A 12,302-nucleotide genomic window follows, 5' to 3' on the forward strand; every position below is an offset into this window, starting at 1 on the left:
TGAATATTCTACTAAGATTGTCCTCTTCCTTTGCTGACAGTTAAAGATGGCAATTCCATGTTATTTGGTTAAACTGATGTTTTCCAGTGAAAGCTCCTGAAACAATTTTTGTTGTGGTTTTTTTGTTTGTTTGTTTTTTAATAGGACCTTATTGAAATGCAGCAGGTTTTAGAAGTAGGAGGCCACTCTGTAAGACTGGTTGCAATAGTATTTGCCAAGCCCTGGCTCTTGCATTCAGTCTGTCTGAAAAATAAACCAGATGATTCTGATCAGCAAGGTGCAGACACCACTCCCCCAGATGTACAACAGGATTGCCTGCCCTCAGAACCAAAGAAGGGAGAGGAATGTTCGAGAGAAGAGGAGCAGCTGGGAAAAGACACACAATCTGTCAGTGATGAAGAGCCCCCAAGGAAGAGATGTAAGACTCAAAATGATGACCTTCAAGATGGCAATCAGTTCTGCCAGGGTTCACAGAGTGATTTGAAAAGTGCAAATGAAAATAACTTTGATGCAGGTGTTCCTGATCCTGTTACAATGCAGGAAGCTTTAGTCATGGATGAAGAAACGGGCTCCCTGGGAGGGCAGACAGAACACCTAGCTGAACACCCAGCGTGTGCCTCAGACGCTGTGAATGTGGACACTTACAAGGAACAAGATAAATCTTGTTCTGAGGACAAAGAACTTGAAGTAGACAATGATGAGCTCAGCACTGAGCACAAGCAGCAGATTCCTAGCCTTGAACAATCAGCTGGTGAGCAGGATGATGATCTTTCCTACTTACAGGAGAACCCAGGAGTCTTTAAAGGTATGTAGGAGCGCTCTACATCCAAGAAATCGAGACTAGCTCATCATCAGTTGCTCCCAAACAGGTAGCTCCATTTTATATGCAAATACTGGATTCTTTTTGAAGCTGTACCGGGGAGAAAGGTTGTCATTTCTCATAGACAAAGTGGCATAACACTACTTAATCTGGAACGTCTTGGAGGGTTCAGATACATAAAGATTCCTTCCTATGCCTGTTGCTGGAATGCTCATGACTAGTTCAGAAATGTGTGTTCTTTAGAAACTCGTTTACATCTCTTACTTTTCTCCAAAAACATATTTAGATCTGAAGTTTCTAATCTCTGGCTTCAGTCCAAAGGCTGGACATCTCTAAACCTGGAAAACACAGTGCTACTGGTGTACAGTTAACTAGAATGCCCGTGACTTAAAGTTGTGAAGTCATTAAAGCATTCACCCAAAAGCAGCACATGCCAGTGAGAAGATCAATAACCTTGTTTGTAACCCAATATGACTTCATTTGCATTTCCTCTTTACTGCCAGGTTGGGGTTTTTTTGATAGCTAGCAGTTCTTGCTAAGCTTTACGTTAAGTAGGTTGTTGGGGATTTTGTTTTGCTTTTGTCTTTTATCAGCTCTGGTTTCAGATGGAATCACAAGCTAACTGCTTGTGTGGTATTTTGCCAAGATCTGCCTTTACCCGGCAGACTGCCGTGTGAATCAGTGCAGACGGATCCAAAGCATGTTAGAGCTTGCTGCTGTTTAACTGGAGCCTTCCTGCAGGAAATGGACTGTCTAAACAGCATAGACCTCAGCAGTTCCTAACGTGAAACTACTAAACACTGGTTTGGATTTAACTTCTCTACTTGTTTGTAACACAGGAGGGAAGAAATAGTTATGTTATCAAGCACAGACTTCTTAAGGGTCCTGCTGACTGAAGGCCAGTTGAAGGGTTTACGTGTGCTTAAGCCAAAGCTGTTAGCCTCTGGGTGTGGTAGAAATACCTACGTTAAGTAATCGTGTAATTAAAACCCATGACATAATGCATAATGGAAGTTGCAGAGGCAGCCTTCACTTTGAAACCGAACCCTGCTGAAATCTTGAGTTTGCATTCTCCAGTCTACAGCTGTGTGGGCTTCTGCTCAACTTCCGTAGGATTAGCAGGAGCATTAAGCGAAACAAGCCGATGTGAGTGCTTACACGCCGAGACCCTGCGTAGCTCCCTGTGTAAAACTCCGTTCTTTCAGTTCATAGAACTACCTGTGGTTCAGCCATGTCAGCAGACTTCTAGGAATAAAACTTCTTGCTGTGCTTTGGGAATGGAACCATAAAAAGCGTGGCTGGAGTAGGCAGAGGTGGTTGCAAGGTGAGGTGTGGAACGGAGTACGCTGCAGATGGGTGAAGGCAGTCAGAGTGGAAGCTTAGAGCTCCCCGTCCAACTGCAAACACGCGGTGTATCACTGAAGGCTCAGGGCTGGAAGGGACCTCTGGAGATCTAGTCCAACCCCCCGCTGAAGCGGGGTCACCTAGAGCAGGTTGCAGAGTCGTGTCCAGGCAGGTTTGAATGTCTCCAGAGGAGACTCCACAGCCTCTCTGGGCAGCCTGTGCCAGGGCTCTGTCACCCTCAAAGTTTTTCTTCATATTGAGATGGAACTGCCCGTGTTGGGGTTTGTGCCCGTTGCCCCTTGTCCCGCCGCGGGGCACCGCTGAAGAGCCTGGCCCCATCCCCTTGGCACTCGCCCTTGAGGTGTTTGTGGGCATTGGGAAGGTCCCCTCAGCCTTCCCTTCTCCAGGTGAAGAGGCCCAGCTCCCTCAGCCTTTCCTCACAAGGGAGATGCTCCAGTTCCCGCACCGTCTTTGTAGCCCTCCGCTGGCCCCTCTCCAGTAGCTCCCTCAAGCTTGTTTGTGTTTGCATAGTTTGCTGTTGCATTTTACAGCTTAGCTGCCTTTTACATTCCTTCCGATAGATAAAAGAGTTTGGGTTAATTAAAAACCGTATGTTCTGTTCTTTTCAGGAAGTTCTATGACAGATGTATCCCAGGCAGCCAGGGACCGGTGAGTAACAGAGAGGTCTGCAGAATAAGCTAAACACTTGGTACTACCAAAATCATACCTGGAACAATTTGGAAACCTTAGTTTTATGCTCTGATGAGCACTGAGCATTGATGATGGAGAAACCCCATGTTACCCTCCATTGTTCTTGTTGATACTTGTGCTTGTACGCATGCTGAAAAAATTCTTCTGTTTTCCCAAAAAACAACTATCTCCAAATATCAGAGGAACAAAACTAATTTTATTTCACAAATAAGTCCAGTGCCAGAAAGTCTCAGCTTCCACATGCCCGGGAAAGGCCTGGAGAAAACTGCAGTGTAGGAAATGGGATTTCTACGCAGGGTCTGTCTTTTGCCCACAAAATGCTAAAAATGAGGAAATTCTTTCCTGCTGAGCACTGTTGCTGCATGTTGCAGACTGAAGCAGGTCTTGGATAACTTTTGGAGGATATTGGAGCTAGTACCATACAAAGCTTTCCTGGTTGTCAAGGCTCAAGGTAACTGCTGGGTGCTGTAGTGGTGCTAGAGGTGTTTCTCAGGTGGTGAACACGTAGCGTGAAATACTTCAGGTCTGTGGAACTGTCGGGTAGATCAGCACCCGTCTCTGCTCAGAGCAGCTGCAGAATTTACACCTAGCATGTGAGCAAACATCAGCAATGGATGGAGGAAGAATCTGTATTATGCAGAAATTATGATGATTGGAAATCTAGCTAGAAAAGTGATTTCTGACAGAGCTGCACTTAAATCGTCTTTTGCAGGGCCTGCGAGAATGTCTGCTTCATCGGGAGACCGTGGAGGATTGTGGATGGGAACCTGAATAAACCTGTGTGTAAAGGGATGATGGAAGCTGTGCTCTATCACATCATGACAAAGCCAGGCATCACGGAAGGCATGCTGTTGCAGCATTACGTGGGGGTACTGCAGCCCGTTGCCGTCTTAGAGATACTGCAGGTATGTGAAACACCAGCTTTAATCAGGTTCAGCTTCCACACATCCGCAACTACTTTGCTAGAAGTCGCAGGAAAATGGGACTGTGACTGTACCATGAAAAACCACCTTCTGCCTTTAGTGTAAATTACCCAAAGCCAGAGCACGTTCCTGTTCACCATGAGGGAAGGAAGCCTGCTTTACCCATCCTTGACACCACCATATTATCGATATTTTAAATTTGAGCTTGCTTCTGAAGTGGATGTACATGCAGTTGAAATTCCAGCTGGTTAACAACGAGTGGTGGCTTGTCACTGTAAAATATGAAGCTGGACTGTTTAATGCAGTGTTAATCACCATAGAGTTTATCTTCGTTTTTCCCTCACATTCGTTTTCAGATGGGTGGTCTTTGACATAAGAATCAGACTGAAATGTCTGTGCTAGACAATACCATAAATGACCTTGTCCTGACAGACCTGCTTACAGGCATTCATCCTTACATATAAAACTGCACGTAGGGAGAAAATGTGAGTTTCCTGGGGGGCTTTTTCCCCTCATCTTGAGGTTTGATTACCACCAACTGCTATTTGCAAATGAAACCTTGATCTGTATTTTTTTTTTTTTTCCTATAAGGATTCGAGATCTTAGGTATAGCGGTAATGTTGCGGTCCTTCCCATGAGCATGACTTCCCCTACTAACGCTGAAACGAACGCTCCAGTGTACGCGTGCCCCGCGTCTGTCCAAGGGCTCGTAGGTTTTGGTAACAGTGCAAGCTGTGTGTGCTGCCGATGAAGCCCTGAGCAACTATCCCGTTCCCTGGGTGTTCAGCACAGCCCATCCGTGTGTCCTATGCCACAGCAACCCTGCCAGGAGGGTAGCCGGGATCGGGGACAGGTTTAAGACCGCAGTACAGAGTGTATAGTGGTGAGGCATGCACGTGTGGGACAGCAATAGATTCCTAGGCAATTTTAATTCAAATCCACAAAACCAAGCACTTACCTGTACATTTTACAGGCATAAATTGGAGAGCTTGAATCTAACTGGTAACAGATTTGATAAGAACTGGTTTTGAAACCAGAGACAGAGCTTATATCTCTAATATGCCAAACACTAGTAAATCTAGGTGCACTCCTATGTTAGATCACTGAATACACACCAGATGTCTTCAGCAAACAGAGCACATGAATTGCCTTGCTGGGTGTTGCGGTGGGAATGAATGCTAACCCATTAGCAAGAACTGACCCAAAAATCTGGGATTTATGTCTCTATCAGCCTTAAATTATTTGTAACTGATCCTAAATGTTGAGATCTGTTGTTGAACACAGCAGCAGTCAGATGTTAGCCACTGTGCCAAAAGTAACAAACGAGCATGTATCCAGCTATGTGAACTTGCTTAGTTGTGCTGCTGCAATCTTTGCCATCCCCATGGTCACCTGAGGGCGCAAACCTGCTTTTAGTATAAATCCTCTAATTTTTCTGAGAGCACTGTAGGTAGAACAGCATTCAGCGCATATTTATTTTTTTTTTTTTTTGCACCGCAGCTGCTCAAGCTAAAATATGTGAATTTTTCTCCAGGGTCTGGAAACTCTTGGTTGCATCAGACGATTCTACATGAAAAAGCCGTCCTTGGTGTCACTCTTTTCTCAGCCAGTTATAGAAGAACAACTAAATAATCCCAAACTGAGTGAAACCCCAACAGTATACTACGAGCCTACGATAGACTGTACTCTCAGGCTGGGAAGAGTGTTCCCCTGTGAAGTGAATTGGAATAAATGGGTGCAGATTATCCCTGTATAAAAGAGGTAAAGCTAAGTCATGTTGAATTGGTTTAGCCTGTAGGAGTGAGTGTTAATGCAGATGAAATGTTACAATTTGTGCTCCATTGAGTGTTTATGAAGTTATTTATCCTTTTTACTTTTGAGTATGTTGAAAGTGAGAATAAAGCTTGATGTTAAAGCGGGATCAAATATTACTTCTGCCTTAAGTATATTCTCTTTTTACCAATAATTGCTTGTAGAGCATATAGTTCATAGTTTCTGCTTTGTATTACGGTGTTTTCACAGGTCATAGTAAAGGCCCCTTTTTTTCCCCTTCCCCCTAAGGCCACAGCAGGAACACTTTACTGCTGCGTTGCCTTCTGTTCTGCAGCCCAGCCGCTGGCTCTGAGCTAAGGTTTGGTACCTGCTCTTCAGCCAAGTTCCCTTGTGGTCCCTCTGTATTTTAAACACTGGTTGCTCGACATGCGTGGTATCAGTTTATTCTGTGTGCTTTTTCCAGCACCCCTGCACTGCCTGAAATAAGACCCCCACCTTCCCCCCGTGCTGTGGCAGTGGGGAACCACCCCTCCAGGGCTCGGGGCGGGGGGGTGGGGGTGTCAGGTTTGAAAGGAACCACACGGCAGCCGGTGCTTCCACCCAGTGACACTTTATTGCAGGAGAAGGCACCCAGCCCCATCCCGCGGGGCCTGCGCTCCAGGGCCGGCCGCCACCGGCTGCCCCCTTCCTCGGCTTGGAGGGTGAGCGGCCCCCGGGACCCTCACCCCCCCCCCTCCCCGGGACCCTCACCCCCCCCCCTCCCCGGGACCCTCACCCCCCCCTCCCCGGGACCCTCAGCGCCCCCCGGGCGGCCGGGGCAGGGCCGGGCCCCTCAGTCCCGCCATCGGTGCCCGCACTGCGCGTTGCAGCACTTGTAGAAGGTGGTCATGGGCTCGTCGGCCGAGCGCGTCTGGATCTGCATGAAGTAGGCGCGGGGGTGCTCGCACTTGGGGCACGGCTCTGCGGGGCGAAGCACCGTCAGCCCCGGCCCGAACGCCCCGCGCCCCCCCGGCCCGGCCCGGCCCGGCCCGGCCCTACCTGCGGTGGAGTCCACGTTCTCCCAGGCCGCGGCGCCGCCCAGCACGTCATCCACCTCCTTCAGCCGCGGGTACTTTCTGCTCGTCACCTGCGGGAGGGCTCGGTCAGGCCGGGGAGGCCGCGCTCGGTCAGGGGGGGCCGGGAAGGGCTCGCTCGGACCGGGGAGGGGGAGGCCGGTCGGTCAGGGGAGGGCCCGGTCGGTCGGGGAGGGCTCGGCCAGGGGAGGCCGCGCTTGGCCGGTCAGGCCGGGGAGGGTTCGGCCAGGACGGGGAAGCCGCCCCCGCCCAGGAGGCCCCGGCCGCCCGCGCCCGCCCCCCGCTGCCCCGGCACCTTCCGCGTAACGTTGCGCACGTAGGGGCAGGTGGTGCAGGCGAAGCGGTGGCAGCGGGGCCCCTCCTCGGCCACCAGCACGTTGCCGCAGGCCGGGCAGAAGAGCAGCATGGCCGGTCCCGCGGCGGCGGCCGCCCCTTCCCCTTCCGGCGGGGCGATGGCGGCGGAGCCCGAGGAGGAGCTGGCGCACGCCGAGGTGCTGGAGCTCTTCCAGGCGGCGCTGGCGCGGCTGGTGCAGGACCCGCTGCTCTGCGACCTCCCGCCGCAGGTGGGGCCGGGGCCGCCGGGGGCCGGGCGGGGGGCGGCGGGGGGCGGCGGGCTCAGGCCCCCCTGGCTCGCCGGCCACGGCCTTGCCGCCCGCAGGTGACGGCGGAGGAGATCGGCTCGCAGGTGGCGCTGGAATACGGGCAGGCCATGACCGTGCGCGTCTGCAAGGCGGACGGCGAGACCATGCGTGAGACGCGGGGCCGGGGGGGGCTCGGGGGGGGCCGGCGGGCCCGGCGCGGCGCTGACAGGGCGTCCTTGTGCCCCCGCTCTCCCCCAGCCGTGGTGGTGGTGCAGAACGCCTCGGTGCTGGAGCTGAAGAAGGCGCTGCGGAGGCACGTCCAGCTGCGGCAGGCGCGGCAGGGGGGCGTCCAGCACCTCAGCTGGTGAGCGGCTCCCGGGGGGCTCTGCCTGCCCGCTCCCCCCGCCGGCAGCACTCCCCGGCGGCCGGCGGGTCCTCCTGCCGCTCCCCCTGAGCCTTCTTCCCCTAGGAAGTACATATGGAGGACGTACCACTTAACCTACGGCGGAGAGAAACTGGCAGACGACAGGAAGAAGCTGAGAGAGTGAGTGCGCGACTGGGGGCTGGAGGGGGCCCGCTGGGGTCCGCACAGCATCTGCGCGGGCTGGGGCTTCTGCCCTGGCCGAGGGAGGCCCTGCCCGGGGCACTGACCGGAGGATGGGACAGGCCCTGCCCTGGCAGAGAGGCCACCAGCAGCGCAGGAGGGTTCCTCAGCCCCAGCCGTCCTGTGCTGGGCACGCTCACCCCATCCCATCGAGGCCCACGGACACGCGTCCTCTTGGCCACCTGCAGAATAGGCTGCGCTTGCTCAGCCTGTACCCGAGGTGTCCTGCAGGGACAAGATAAGTGAGAAAAGGCGTTGAGCGTGAGGGGTGTGGAACGCAGAGATGGCCAGGGATGGTGTCACACACGTGAAGCACATCCATTCATCTCCAGGGAAGGTGGGAGCACTTGGGGAGCAGCTACTTGGCAGAGGATGGGGTTAGGAACCGTTATGTGGTGGAGGGGATCCTCTGGGAGTCATCTAGTCCGACCCTCTGCACAAGCAGGGTCAGCCAGAGCCGGTTGCTGAGGGCTGTGTCCAGCTGGGTTTTGAGCGTCTCCGAGACCGGAGGCTGCACAACCGTTCTAGGGAAGCCTCTTCTGCTGCTCGGTCACCCTCACGGAGGGCCTGGAGCAGCTGAGGTACAGAGGTAGGAAGGAGGATGGAAGAACACTGAGCAAAGAGTAAGTGTGTTGGGCTCTGGACCTGCTCAGCCACCTGTCAGACAATCCAGTAGCACCACTGACAGATGACGCCCATGTTTCCGTGCCCATTCTCGGGGCAGGGAGGCAGGAGATGCTTCTGAGCACTCTGGCTGTTGCATACAGCCATGCTGGGTATGCCAGCCTGTGTGCAGGCCAGCAAGAAAAGGTTTGTGGGAAGTATTAAAAATTTAGCAAGACAGCCCGAATCAATGCTGTCCTTGAAAGACTGCGCCACGAGTGATAGATGTTGCATTAAGGGGGTGTTGCAGTTAAAAAGGCAGTTGATCAGGTGCTGGCAGCATGTCCTACGTAGGCAAGTAAGAATTTTGCCTTGTCCTGCCTTAGAGCACAGCACAGGGTGGTAGGAGTCCATCTCCCCTTGCAAAGGAGGAGGCTGTAGGATTTCAAAGGTTTCAGTTCCTGGGAAACGCGTATAACAGCATAAGTCTCTCTTCAGGTACAGCATCAGAAACCGGGATGAGGTCAGCTTCATAAAGAAGCTTCGAAAGTAACCTGTCAGGTAAGTCCTGAACACCCATTAAGTGCTACCAATTCTTCCTCCTCCCCAGACCTTAGTGTTCAGGCTTATAGCAGCTGGTGTTGCTGCTCCCCGCTGCGTAGCGCGCATTTCTGAACGCTGGGTGCTAACTAATCCCGAGGACAGAGGTCTTTGTGCTACAGGCCATTGCCATCACCCAGGTCACTTGGGTCCGTCTGCGTGCCTCAGACTGTCATACCCCACCCCACTCCTAGTGCTCCTGCACCACTCCGAGCACCTGCAGCTAACAGAAAGGTCCCACGGGTGCACTTACGTCAGTGCAAGAAGCAAACACAGCCTGTTTTTGCTGTTCCACAGTGGGTGGATGTTGAGCTATTTCTCTCAGTTACTGCAGGCTGTAAGGATTTAGGAAAAGGGGACCTCAGCTTACATATCCTGTAGGTTTTGACTCCCAGTTTCTCCATTTTCCAGTTTATAGAAACTTGTGTTCAATGGATTCATTGTTCGCAGAAGACAGGCCACACCACTAGACAACTTTTAGTCATGATATTTCTGTGCAGCTGATGCATTTAAGAACACTTCCAGCACAGGAAGCACTAGTACCGTGTATAGTTACCTGTTTGTAACCTGTGTTGACATAATTCTGGTATTATATTGCTATTTTTAGAAAGTCGTAAACATAAACACAAGATGTGGCCAAGTACTCTCAAGCTTAAATTTAAAATTATGTCTGCTTCCCCTCCACACCCGAAAACACAATTGCAGTGGCTGGAGAGCAGTGGTGGTAGCAGCTTTTCCATACTTGGGTTTTTGTTTTGGCTCCAGCTAGCTGGGTTAGAAACTGTTGCTTTGAACAGTAACTTTTTTCCCCCCTCTTTCTTTCAACATTGCAACACGCAGCGTAAGGAGATGGGTGCTGGAACACAGGCCAGCGGCCCCCTGGTGTCAGTGACCAGCAGTCCCCAACGGCACTGGCTGATCCCCCTGGGCTTTCTAAGCAGGGTGGGCTGGTGCTGAGAGCCCGGCCTGCAGGAACTGTTGTCACTGCCAAATTATTTTCTTTAACAGAGAGAGCAGAAAATCCAGCCCTACCAAGACCAGACTGTGGATTCAGCACTTTCCTGGTGGAAGAGGTTGTACCATTTCAAAGAGAAACGCACTCCAGCTGAATGGACATTCTCACGTGTTTTTTGCAGTTGCTGTTTGAAACATCCGCCTCTGAGCTGTGTGTGGAATGCCCTTTCAGTGATTAAAGAGAACCTCTTGTTTTCTGAGGCTTTCAAGGCCCTTATTTCCAGGTACAAATCTGTGTCTGACCGTTTTGGGTGCTAGAAAAGTATTGATTCTACCGGTATGTGAAACAGCACAGGGGAGATAAAGTAACAAACGTAGGCACACACTATGCAGAACAATTAACAGTAGCTAAAACGCTACCTTACCATTTAATCACCACCTTAGCAGTAGTAAACAACTCTGGTTAAAAATGTAGTATTGAAACTAGTGTAATAAAAATAATGGCAGCAGAAAAGGTTCAATACAATTGAACAAGGCACAAACGTTCTGTATTCAGAGTCTTCTGGGATAAGGCAAAACATGCCAAGTGCTAAGGAGACAGTTTAAATTAACCACGGGCAAGGTTAGAAGTGTCATTGGATTAGAGGCTTTGTCCACATGGAACTGGCACAGCAAATGCAAAGACAGTCCATCTCCAGTGCCTGCTCGAGAAGCCAGTCTTTGCCTTTCAGTGGAGCTGTGCGTCCAGGTCGTATTTCTCGCAGAATTTGTCTGTGAATGGTATACAAGTAAGGAACTCGCACCACTCGCACTTGATGGGGTAGAAATAGAACAGAATAACAAGTCCTGAGAAGAGTGCGATGAAGATGAGCTGGAAAACTATAATTTGGCATCGCTTCCTATATAAATCAAACTTCCCAAAGCTAATGTAGGGCAGGAAGGCAAAGGAGAGGAAGAATCCGCTGATAAATCCTGAAATGTGAGCAAAATTATCAATCCAAGGCAGGAGGCCAAAGGCAAAAAGAAAGAGCACCACAGCCAGCAGCTTGAAGAAAGCCCTCCATGGGCGTGCCAGGATTTGCCAACTCTGGAAGAGCTCCACAAAGAGACAGGCCAGAATCCCAAACTGGGATCCTGCAGGGCCAACCTGCAGAAGAAGAGCATTACAGGTAATGTCAGACACGTGCCACCTGCCTGGCCTCTGCAGCCAGCTCCAGGCGTTGCAGTCGCGTGTTACTCAACTCATCGTTCAGTGTTTCTGGGGGAAAAAGATGCCGCAGCCTGCAACTTCATCCTTACAATGGGGTTCCTAGAGTAAAGGGGCCTGGTTTGATTTAGGATCAAGGTAGGCGTGAGGCCAGCAAGCACCAGAACAGACTTTATATTTAAGGAGGACAGATCTGGTTTTAGTCACCAGAGGGGAGAAGCCTTTGAAGGCAGTCTGGCTCCCCCCACGCGCCGTGTGCTTTTCCTTATTGAAGGACCTGGAAGACAGTCCTCCAGGTCCTGCCATGCAGCCTTCTGAAGTGAAGCTGGACAGTCACATCTGACTTACCCAGCTGTGGCATGTGGACGGGGCCAGTCCTGTCAGGCTGTGGGGAAGGTGAGCTCTGTTCTTTGCCCCTCTCCCGCCCACCACTCACATGCAGAGGGTCTCTGGCACCAGCTGCAGCTCTCAATTCCCACCCTGCCAGGGGCCTCTCTTACCCGTGGCCGGACAAACCCCCCACTCATTACAGGAGGCAGCCTTCTTACTGCAGCCAGACCGGGCCGCTCAGTTGGAAAGCCCAGGGTACGCGGGGGGGTGTTACTGCTCAGCAGCTAGGTGATGGTGTGGTGCCATCTTCTAGCTACAAATCGGCACAAGGCACATGCTGCAGAGATGAGCCCAGCTCTGGCGTCTCTGCCTCTGCCAGAGAGGCACAGGGATACAGAGAAGGCTTGTGTTTGGGGCAAGTTACCAGGACCCTAGTCTGCAGGAGACCCACCTCTGCTCTGTAGGGTAGAAATATTGCACTGGCAAGGTTCCCAGTGATGCCACTGAGAAGGTAGATGATAGAGATGCGATGCCATCCTGCCAGCTTCTCTAGGTCCCGCAGGATCGTCATTTGGAAACAGACCGAAACCAGACAGTGCAGGATCCTGCCAAGTTGAGAGTACAGGAGCTGAAGCAGCAGCCCCTGAAGTCACCACTGTGCTTGTGTTCTTCGCTGAGACTTGCTGAGAGCTCCTGGTCTGGCCTCACCCATGCCTCTAATATCCCTCTCAGAAAGTGGTAAACTTCAGCAAGAACATCAGCTCAGCACCCCCGTATCC

General features: G+C 51.7%; 4 protein-coding genes across 8 annotated transcripts in view; 2 read left to right on the forward strand and 2 right to left on the reverse strand.

Moving 5' to 3' along the window:
- Positions 1-5,729, forward strand: part of GTF3C1 (general transcription factor IIIC subunit 1) — a 42,314-nt gene extending 36,585 nt beyond the window's left edge. For both annotated transcript variants that reach the window (XM_056335224.1, XM_056335225.1), the window contains exons 34-37: positions 145-805; positions 2,794-2,833; positions 3,588-3,780; positions 5,333-5,729. In XM_056335224.1, coding sequence (XP_056191199.1) covers positions 145-805; positions 2,794-2,833; positions 3,588-3,780; positions 5,333-5,554 — 1,116 coding nt within the window. In that variant the 3' untranslated portion in view covers positions 5,555-5,729. The remainder of the gene's footprint in view (positions 1-144; positions 806-2,793; positions 2,834-3,587; positions 3,781-5,332) is intronic.
- A 601-nt stretch (positions 5,730-6,330) lies between these two features.
- On the reverse strand, positions 6,331-7,071 carry POLR3K (RNA polymerase III subunit K). The gene is made up of 3 exons (XM_056335258.1): positions 6,940-7,071; positions 6,610-6,697; positions 6,331-6,531 (listed from the first exon to the last, which is right to left on the reverse strand). Exons 1-3 carry the CDS (start codon positions 7,048-7,050, stop codon positions 6,404-6,406), a joined length of 327 nt encoding a protein of 108 aa, XP_056191233.1. The 5' UTR covers positions 7,051-7,071; the 3' UTR covers positions 6,331-6,403.
- Positions 7,049-10,243, forward strand: SNRNP25 (small nuclear ribonucleoprotein U11/U12 subunit 25). Its single transcript, XM_056335257.1, has 6 exons — positions 7,049-7,207; positions 7,303-7,393; positions 7,484-7,589; positions 7,695-7,769; positions 8,931-8,993; positions 10,041-10,243. The coding sequence occupies exons 1-5, from the start codon at positions 7,049-7,051 to the stop codon at positions 8,983-8,985; spliced, it is 486 nt and encodes a 161-aa protein (XP_056191232.1). The 3' UTR covers positions 8,986-8,993; positions 10,041-10,243.
- A 131-nt stretch (positions 10,244-10,374) lies between these two features.
- RHBDF1 (rhomboid 5 homolog 1) overlaps positions 10,375-12,302 on the reverse strand; it is a 38,250-nt gene continuing 36,322 nt past the window's right edge. For all 4 annotated transcript variants that reach the window (XM_056335234.1, XM_056335230.1, XM_056335231.1 and 1 more), the window contains 2 exons: positions 11,975-12,128; positions 10,375-11,133 (listed from right to left, as the gene is read on the reverse strand). In XM_056335234.1, coding sequence (XP_056191209.1) covers positions 10,714-11,133; positions 11,975-12,128 — 574 coding nt within the window. In that variant the 3' untranslated portion in view covers positions 10,375-10,713. The remainder of the gene's footprint in view (positions 11,134-11,974; positions 12,129-12,302) is intronic.

This window comes from Falco biarmicus, chromosome 4 (assembly GCF_023638135.1).
Source record: "Falco biarmicus isolate bFalBia1 chromosome 4, bFalBia1.pri, whole genome shotgun sequence".
NCBI classification, from domain to species: Eukaryota; Metazoa; Chordata; class Aves; order Falconiformes; family Falconidae; genus Falco; species Falco biarmicus.

Excerpts from the sequence above, each read along its gene's own strand:
- SNRNP25 (XM_056335257.1), top strand. The coding sequence starts at position 7,049 with ATGGCCGGTCCCGCGGCGGCGGCCGCCCCTTCCCCTTCCGGCGGGGCG. Across the intron at positions 7,208-7,302 it reads TCTGCGACCTCCCGCCGCAG|GTGACGGCGGAGGAGATCGG; the intron begins GTGGGGCCGGGG and ends TGCCGCCCGCAG. Across the intron at positions 7,770-8,930 it reads GACAGGAAGAAGCTGAGAGA|GTACAGCATCAGAAACCGGG; the intron begins GTGAGTGCGCGA and ends GTCTCTCTTCAG.
- POLR3K (XM_056335258.1), bottom strand. The coding sequence starts at position 7,050 with ATGCTGCTCTTCTGCCCGGCCTGCGGCAACGTGCTGGTGGCCGAGGAG. Across the intron at positions 6,698-6,939 it reads TGCGCAACGTTACGCGGAAG|GTGACGAGCAGAAAGTACCC; the intron begins GTGCCGGGGCAG and ends GCCCTCCCGCAG. Across the intron at positions 6,532-6,609 it reads GAACGTGGACTCCACCGCAG|AGCCGTGCCCCAAGTGCGAG; the intron begins GTAGGGCCGGGC and ends TTCGCCCCGCAG.